The sequence below is a fragment of the Trichoplusia ni genome, chromosome 23 (assembly GCF_003590095.1).
Source record: "Trichoplusia ni isolate ovarian cell line Hi5 chromosome 23, tn1, whole genome shotgun sequence".
Lineage (NCBI taxonomy): Eukaryota > Metazoa > Arthropoda > Insecta > Lepidoptera > Noctuidae > Trichoplusia > Trichoplusia ni.
In genome coordinates this window covers 4,108,127-4,117,708 of record NC_039500.1, presented here as the reverse complement: position 1 = coordinate 4,117,708, position 9,582 = coordinate 4,108,127, and the positions used below count along the sequence as shown (strand labels likewise).

Here is a 9,582-nt window from a genome sequence, read left to right as displayed (position 1 = left end):
TTTTGGACGAACAGACAGCTACTGTCACAATTGAAGCCTTATTTGTTACGTCAATGTCATTTTTTAGTAATTCCGTCAATACAGAATATAGCAGAGGGGAAAATATTAAATTTAAAAATGAGGACGTTTTCTTACATAAATTATTACCGGAAAATATTCAAAACCGCTCGTTGTAGAAGATACTATTCAAATGGTGAAGGGAAACAACCGCATAATGTTGAAAACATTCGCAACATCGGAATATTGGCTCACATCGATGCAGGTTAGGATAACTTAACTATTGCAGACAATTCGTCATATTTAAATCAGATAGTAATTTCATTGATTAATTGTATAACGTCTGTATGTAAGGTCAGATATATTACTAAACAAATATTACAGGTAAAACAACAACGACAGAACGAATGCTGTTTTACTCTGGCACCATCAGATCAATGGGAGAAGTCCACCACGGCAACACAGTGACGGACTACATGGAGCAAGAACGTCAGAGAGGAATCACCATAACTTGTAAATCATTTTAAAATAATACAAAGCTTTTCACCCCTATTGTATAATAATTTTGTAATTGGAATGACAGCGTGCTGCTGGGGAGTTTGTTGCACCGTTTCTTCTCTCACAGCAAAAGCACTTAGGAAGCGGTGATGGGTGGGCGGAACTGGGTGCTGTCCAATGTAATCTGACCTTCAAAAAGTGCTACATAGTAGCCTAATTTGAATAAATTAATTTTGATTTTGATTTTGATTTGATTTATAGCTAGATTGCTTATTGTCATCCAAACTAGACATCCTATAACAAATCAGACTTTGCTCTAATCTACTTTTCTATCTTTAAATTAGTAGATATTATTCTCAATCAAGTACCAGGTTAATTACTTATTTTGTTATCTGCAGGCCCTTGAGCAACAGTTTAATTCCCAAACTCAAAAATGTTTTCCACATCAACATTTAAAACCCTTTCTAAAAATTATAATAAGTAATAACAGTAGTTTATTTAGCTGATACTAAATTTAATACTCTCTTGTGTCCCTAACAGCTGCGGCAGTATCATTCCCATGGCGCAACAGTCAGATCAACCTGATAGACACTCCGGGGCACATAGACTTCACTATGGAGGTGGAACAGAGTCTTGCAGTCTTGGACGGAGCTGTAATAGTCCTGGATGCTTCTGCTGGTAGGTACTTAATGCCCACAATATGTACTATAGGATCTTCTACATTAATGTGATGTCACAAGAAAACTAATAGAGGAGGCCTTGGTCAATTGTGGGACTCTATAAACAAAGAAGAAATACAAAACATATAATTAATTAGAGACCTATGTTATTTCACTGTTTACTATACAAAAATAAACTGTAAACAAGTCCAACTATGTTGGAGATAAAGATTTCACAATTTCACTAAATAATATTAACAGTAATAATGATTCCTTGACTCTCTAAAGGTGTGGAAGCTCAAACCCTGACGGTATGGCGTCAGGCGAGCGGGTACCGCGTCCCCCGACTGCTGTACTTGAACAAGATGGACCGCAGCGACGCCAGCGCCGACGCCTGCGTGCGCTCCGTGCGCGACCAGCTGCGCGTGCAGCCGCTGTTGCTGCACAGGGACGTCAGGCATCAGGACAGGCTTATAGGTTTGTTGTCATCATCATCACAATACCAAAACCAAAACAGGACCCTTTTTTTTTTTTTTTTTTGTCCGGGGTGAAACTCTAATGACTTCAACCCACGCCCAGGGCACGGCGAGGGGATATGTCGGACTCCCACCGACTAAAAACACCCCGGGCCCCTTCAAATGCCTGAGCCAGAGCCGACCTGTGTTGGTTTAGGTAGGTGATGTTGTTTTTTCGAGATCAATAGCTACGGACTTTTAATCACGCTGAGATTTGCGCGGCGAAAGGTTTGGTACTAAAACTGACTTAAAACACAGTCTCGTTTATGCTATGGCTGGCGTCATGAAATCAGCCATACACTGCGCAATTTTTTTACTTATAGTTTACTAAGTAAGTGAGCATCATTACAGCAAACCGCAAAACTTACTAAAGATGTTGTTTCTAGGTTTGATTGACCTTATCACATTAGAAGAGATAATATGGACACAGGGGCGAGGTCAGAACTTCGTACGACGGAAATTAACCGAAAAAGACGATGGTCATAAGTGGGAAACTGCCATGGCTGACCATAAAGACCTGGTAGACACACTCTCAGGGTTAGACGATCAGATAGCAGAGACCATTATTCAGCAGGAGTCTTTAGATTTAAGTAGTAAGGAAATAGAAGAGGCCATTCGAAGATGCACGATATCCATGAAAGCTTTTCCCATTCTCTGTGGGAGCTCCTACAAGAACATTGGAGTGCAGACGTTAATGGATGGCGTGGTGTCGTACTTACCGTCTCCGTCTGAAGGTCACAAGTTGTACAGGGCTTTTGGCACGGAGTTGGCGGCGAGAGCTTTCAAGGTCCAGCACGACGACCAGAGAGGTGTGCTGACGTTCCTAAGGCTGTATAGCGGGGAGATCAGTAAGGGACAGAAAATATACAATTTAGGACAAGATAAGAGTGAACTGGTGAGTACAATATTAATTGTCTATTTTTTGTTTAAACCAACTAATGAAACTATTCCTAGAAATCTTAATTCAAGCGCCAAAACCCTGTCAAATAACATATCAGACTTATGAACCCTGTACATAAACATCGATTCAGCAATCACGCAACAAGTCCTATTGTTTCGACCAAAACAGGAAGCCATAAAAACAATCAAGACGTCATAACTTTGAAGGCGCTTCAGCCAACCTCAGCTGGTTGACAGAATTGTTACGAAAAAGCGTTTATGAGTTATGTCCTCTATTCGTTCGTTAATTGTCAATGTAAGATTTAAATAGTGTACATTGTCAGGCAGGTGCGTTATACGTGGCGCTAGCCGATGAATACCGTCCGGTGGAGACGGTCACGGCGGGGAACATCGCCGTCGTCAGCTCACTCAAGGTATTTTACGCACTTTACATAGTATAGTATTGGTAATGTGATAGTATTGTCCATCGGCCATCCAGATTCCCCCTACCGTACGTTAAATAAAGTAACTACAGTTAGCAAAATTACCAATGAACAAGCATAATAAATACCGTAGTTCCCGCTAGGCGACGATGACGGGCGACCTGGTGACGTCATCGCAGGCGGCGGCCTCCCGCGCCAAGAGCCGGCTGGCGCAGCTGCTGAAGGAGCCCGCTGCTGCCGAAGACCTGATGCTGCCCAGCGCCCGCCAGCGGCTGCAGGCCCTCGAGCAACAGCCCACGGGTGAAGAGCTGGCTGATGTGTTGCTCGGAATTGGTAAGGGTGACAATTCTTTTTTCCTTAAGTATTAGTAAGTAACTTACCTTCCAGTGGTCCAGTCCTATGCCTCCCAACTGCACGCCATGGAGATCTATCTACTTGTAACAAGATTTCCAAAAAAAATAGAGGGAGGTGTTTAGCGCTGTCATGTGTTTTAAGTTGGTTTTTCTCTGACCAATCATACTCTGATTTTGATTAAAGGAAATTACTCTTGCCAATTATTATTTTTGCCGTGCCAGTTGCTTTTTGTGACAGTTCAATTCCTTAGTTGGTGGAAAGGGAGTTATTCTTAAAAAAAAAACCTATAAATATCTCTGTCCTCAGGAACAAGTATCCCGGAGCCGGTGTTCCTGTGCTCCATCGAGCCGCCGAGCGTGTCGCAGCAGCAGGCGCTGGAGACTGCCCTGGCTGAGCTGCAGCGAGAGGACCCCAGTCTCAGGGTATCTGTCGACGCTGACAGCGGCCAGATGGTGCTCGCTGGTAAGTGCCCACAATTCACCGGATTCAGCTAATTACCAGTGTTTTACGAGGAGCGACTACCTGTCTTACCTCATCAACCCAGTTACCTAGGCAACACGATACCACTTGGTTAGACTGGTTGTCAGACTTTTCAAGCTTCTGACTACCTGTAACGACTGTCAAAGATGTATGAATAACAGCCGGGACCCACAATTTAACGTGCCTTCCGAAACACGGATGAATTCGTTATGACAAAGATGGTCACCCATCTACGGACCAACCGCATCAAGCGTAGCTTAACCTGTATTACTTGTTCCAATTACACAATTATTTGCAATCGAATCTTCTTGAAAACTCAGGCATGGGCGAGCTCCACCTCGAGATAATAAAAGAGCGCATCATCCGCGAGTACAAGATAGAGGCGGAGCTGGGCGCGCTGCAGATCGCGTACCGGGAGACCCTCGCGGGGGCGGGCCGGCACAGCCTCGCGCTCGACAGGAAGATAGCCGGCGTGCGACAGCTCTGCAAGGTCACCATGTCCGCCAGGGGGCCAAGGGGATCGCGCACGATAAGATATTGAAGTAAGACATCTTAAAGTTTTGTCTGTATTATTATTTCTAGTACCCTATACGAGAAAATTGGAAAGACCGATTCCCCGGCAATAATTCAATTTGTGTCAAAGGGAAAGAGACTCCATAACGAATTGATGTTCGATAGTCTCGCTAAATCTCGAGAACGGCTGAACCGGTTTGGCTTATTTTAGTCTTGAAATATTCATGAAAGTCCAAGGAAGGTTTAAACGGTGATAACACTTGGAGAAATTGCGGCAAACCAAAGATCGTAAAATAAGCACGAGATCGGGTACTACCCGGGTGATACCGCGGGAAACAACTATTAGTAATCGATATTTATAAATTGTACTATATCCATTAGGTTGGACAAGAGCGGCGACAGTGCTGCCAACCTAGCGCACTTGCACCCGCGCAGCCTCGCCGCCATCAAGCAGGGTGTGAACTCTGCACTCTTGCACGGCGCTAAGCTCGGCTGCCCAGTGAGTTTTATTACATTAATGTGATTGCAATTGAACCATTAGGTACGAAATGTTTCTTCACCCACGGAGGTGTAAGTTGTTCTATCTATATTCTATCCATCTAATTTCATAAAATATTTTATCACAATCATGTGTGTGTTTTGTACAAGAAATCATCTTCAAATTGCATCGCTAAAGAAAAATCTGTATACGACACGAGCTTTTCATAAGAATGCGGGACGGTATGGGATGGGATAACGGTCACAGTATGAAAAAAATTACCTTATTATGTGTACATAGGGTACGGTTTTAAGAATTTTGAAAGCGGTGAATGGTGCTCGAAACTAAGTGCTGTCCAATATATGCTGTGTTATTTGGTAGTGTAATTTGAATGAATTATTTTTCATTTCATATTTATCTCATGTATATAGTGTATGGTATGGTCCGGCAGGTGGTGGACGTGCAGGTGACCCTGCACTGGTTCGAAGTGGGACGGGGGACCTCCGACTCCGTCATCACCGCCGCCGTCGCGCAGTGCTTGCGAAAGGTACGCTAAACAGGCATTTATGACACATAGCTATTAATACAATTTTTAAGTAGAGTAGCCGGTGTTATTTAAATTCCACTTCTCTGAAATTAAATTAACAAGTTTCCGCATCAATATCTTTAATTCCCAAAAAAGAAACCATACGTCGATTGCAAGAATGCTCTACTAAAGACAGCAACAATAATTCATTCAAGAAATTACACTTACAATAAACCAATACCTAATCAATAAAATGTAATCATGCTACGCATTGACGCGCATCTAAAGCCATATTAACATAACCAAAGTCATACTTTAAATAAAAAGTTTTCATTTTGACGACAGTTTTGCTTGTGCACTGTGCGAAACATGCTACCTGTTCCAAATACAAGTACGGTGTAGGTAGGTATGTATGTATGTTGTCGCTGTGCCAGGTGTTCGAGCAGGCGGAGTGCGTGCTGCTGGAGCCGCTGATGTCGCTGCAGGTGTCGAGCCCGCAGTCGCACGCCGCGCGCGTGCTGGCCGACCTGGCGCGGCGCCGCGCGCAGCTGCAGGACATACACGTGCGACATGACAACAAGGTAGGGCAAGGAACATGGGAGAAATGTTCTTGACACTCACACTGCTGGGCAAAAGCGTCCCTAGGTTTTTAAGCTTTCCACTCCAACTCTAAATATTATTTAGACTACAATCTACATGATACAATTTCTGGTAATTTCTCTATAGCGAACAAATGACTCCTCACCTCAGTTATAAAGCTCTGCCATAATATATGTTTAACAAACGTATAGACAGTATGTTATTCATAATATCTGATGTTGGTTAAAGTAAAAAATCTCATAAACCTTAATCAATAAATGAGGGAAGATAAAGATTTACACCCCAATAAAAACTCCCTTTACATACTGTGATCATTCCTTTTTAGAAGAAACTTGTGTGACTTTGAAACTACTAGATCTGCAGTACCATTTCAACAGGTGATCCAGTGCCTGGCGCCGCTGTCGGAGCTGCTGGGCTACTCGACGACCCTGCGCTCGCTGAGCTCGGGGCTGGCCACCTTCACCATGGAGTTCCACTCGCTCCAGCAGATGGCGCCACTCGACGAGGAGAAGGCCATCAAAAGTGTCACTGGATTCTAAACTAGAATTATTGTGTGACTGGGATTTTGTAAATATGCTGTCGAGAAAGTATTCGTATAGCAAAATAGTCTTGGTTTTGACATTTTATTCAAATCTTGAGATCAATACAATGCGATCTTTTTGTATTCCTCAGGGAAAATGCCTCAGGGAGTAAGTCTGTCACATTGTTCATGTTTAAGAAGAATAAATAAATAAAATACGTCTTTCAAAGAGTACTTAGGAGCACATACTTCTTTGATCATGTATTGTAGATAGATAGTTCAATTTTAGTCAATGTTGTAAAGTGATAAGTCTTGCTAATAGTATATTTATTTTTGTATAAAATATGTGTAAATAATGCCGCAGGCTGTTGCAATTTTAATCACGTTTTACAATAGATTGAGTACCAATACATTATAATAAAGAAACCTTAAGGTTTCTTAAGGTTTCTTTATTTATTAAAGCATTTATTGGCTTCAACACGTATTACAAAAAAAAATTGCACCCACCAAACTGTGTGTCAGTTTGTCTTTTATTCATGAAACTCCATACAAGACAGTCTTTGCAAATTCCAGAAAATCATAAACAAATATTATTGAGTGAACATTAAATCTATTAGATTACTTGTATTGAGTATTGTGAAGCCAACACAAGGCTCAAGAACTTCACAACACATTCACGTTTATGAGCATATATACGCAGAAGTTCAAATGTTTACTCTAGCCTACAATGTCGGCTAGTGGAGTCTTGCGTTGACCTATAATGTTTGTGATAACTATTATAATGACTTATAGTAATTATTGTAAATAAAACGATAATGAAGGATTCATTTATTTTATTATGTACATTGATAATAGGATAGTGCCGCGACTATTGTGTATACTGGACCTAAATATTCAATTTACAGATGTTTTATAAATGTTTTCCCCTCGTCGTGCTAGACTGGAGCCTGAAACAAAAATAATAATATCAGTCAAAGTATTGGTAACATAGCTTTTTACTTACTTCAATAATTGCATGTACCAAAAAAAAAAAATTGGTAATGGATAAATTTGTATTACGAAACTGTTTTAAACACTGCACAAATATCGCAACCCTCAATGTGTTCTACAATAACGGTTGCGTGAGGTCACAATCTCGCTCCCTTTGTTACTGTAAGTGGCAGACTATGCTTTCTTCTTTTCTTTGATAGATTCTAATATTTCCCATATAACTGAGTAATTGTATAGGACTGACCCTGAAGAGGTTCCCCAGCTCGTCCATGAGCGTCTCGTGGCGGTATGAGATGCGCACGTCGGGCACGTTGGTCTGCGTGATGTCGTTGCCCTCCGGACCCTCGTTCAGGTACTCCGGCCCCAGCCAGTGCTGCTTCATCTAGAAATCGGAGTACACCCGTCAAATGCCGCAAATAACCGACACTGACCGTTTCAGGAAAGAATTTCCCTTAAATTGAATCAGAAACGTTTTGATCGTAACTTCTTGGTTAATTTTATGATCTGTCAAAAAATTACTAATATGACGAGTATTATAATTCATGACAGTAAAACAGTATTATTATATGTAATAATTATAAAATAAGCACATGTTGTCCGAAACCGTTTCCTTATTTTATCGTAATAATGCTTTTTATGAACGAGTCTTTTAATTGGTTCTAGTAGGGCAGATTTTATTTTTCTTGGCAAACTTGAGAGTTCTTCTGTTTTTAACGCATTAGCTGTTGCCAGTTTCTTACACATTGATCTTGAGGTCGGGTTACATGTCTTTTTGAAAACGCCGTGTCTTCATAAACGCTATCTTCATTGCGCTTTCTCCTAAATACATGAACTAATTTGGAAAATATACAAACCTCGTGCGGGAACCCGGACATAAGCACGGAGTTCCTGGCCAACTCGCACATGTCACATGAGCTTAACTTCCACGCCTGCGCTGCGATACTATACTCCTCCATCAGCGGCTCCTAACAGATCCAAGAAAGCAAGCATAAATACCAAAAAGTGATTTTGTCTGTCGTTGTAAATATTCTAAAGAAAACTCGGAACCTACTTCCTACGGTTTCTAAGCCAGAATAGATATCTGATATGAGTCATACATTACAGAAGAAATTTAAATTTAAATCCTCATCCGGATGAGGTATTTGTGAGAAGGACACAAAAGTTCGAAACTCAAATAGTCAAGTGTATCAACCTTAGTAAAATGGAACTGCAGCGGGTCGTCAGTACTGAGCGTGACCCGCAGGCCGCGCGCGAAGAAGTCGGCAGCGGGTTGCGGTGGTAGCGCAGGAACAGCGAGTTGTTGCTGAGCGGGGACATCGCGATGTAGATCTGTGCCAGGTAGTACATGTACTGCAGCACCGGGACCTGGGGAAGAGATGTCAAGATGTGATGTAGGTCACAGAATATAAAAACACGGTGAGAAAGTTACAGGATTCCCACTTTTTATAAAAGGGTCAAGAATACATTAAAGGTTTGAGAAGATTTGGAATAAGAATGGATTTTTATCACTGTTAAATTACCTTCCTTAACATCAGCCCGTGAGAAATATTCTCAGAGAGCAGGAAACCGGCGCTGAGATGCGTGGCTGGTCCCGCCTCGCCACAATGGGGACGAAGCACAAACGTATTTAAGCCTTGCTCTCTGAAACAACGGATCATTCGATACCTGGGTACTGCTCTAGAAAGGGTGACACGATATGGATATGTTTTAAGAAGTGCTGCATATACATACATTAGGAACCTTGCATTTACTTTAAAGTGTATTGTTTATATGTATGTAACAGAGAGCCGCTTACTTTCTGATGTGATTGAGAATGGTCATGTTGGCGTACAATAGTACAGGTAGTAGGCGTAGGGCGGATTCTCCTCATCATCCCACTTTTCCGGTGACTTCATGCTCTCCACCAAGATAGGGTTCTCCGGCTTCGACTCGTCGTCCACACTGTCGAAGCCGATCACGTGCTGAAAAAATCGGTATTTAGCTGTTTTGGAGATAGGTCTGCGAACTTGCAGATCCACAACAATTATTAAGGTTTCTGTTTTAATATTTAAGTAGGCTAAGCGAAATACGGCTTACCGTTAGAAATTTGTGCAGATCAGGGTTGGAGCTCGGGTTTATGGAGACGAGGAA

At 41.8% G+C, this 9,582-nt stretch overlaps 2 protein-coding genes across 2 annotated transcripts; one reads left to right on the top strand and one right to left on the bottom strand.

Annotated features, from left to right (window-relative positions):
* Nucleotides 1–73: 73 nt before the first annotated feature.
* On the top strand, nucleotides 74–7,285 carry LOC113504799 (ribosome-releasing factor 2, mitochondrial-like). The gene is given in 14 exon segments (XM_026887256.1): nucleotides 74–262; nucleotides 382–510; nucleotides 1,036–1,173; nucleotides 1,443–1,631; nucleotides 2,056–2,564; nucleotides 2,893–2,982; nucleotides 3,135–3,324; nucleotides 3,652–3,807; nucleotides 4,146–4,331; nucleotides 4,334–4,367; nucleotides 4,720–4,837; nucleotides 5,268–5,363; nucleotides 5,777–5,923; nucleotides 6,320–7,285. Coding segments are annotated over 14 exon segments (2,289 nt in total). The 5' UTR covers nucleotides 74–117; the 3' UTR covers nucleotides 6,482–7,285.
* Nucleotides 7,286–7,299: 14 nt separating this feature from the next.
* On the bottom strand, nucleotides 7,300–9,582 carry LOC113505002 (AMP deaminase 2-like; the record flags this gene model as incomplete). Its single annotated transcript, XM_026887520.1, is given in 9 exon segments — nucleotides 7,300–7,409; nucleotides 7,697–7,834; nucleotides 8,307–8,417; nucleotides 8,645–8,712; nucleotides 8,715–8,817; nucleotides 8,973–9,093; nucleotides 9,248–9,284; nucleotides 9,287–9,413; nucleotides 9,529–9,582. Coding segments are annotated over 9 exon segments (771 nt in total), but the record flags the coding sequence as incomplete, so codon positions are not given.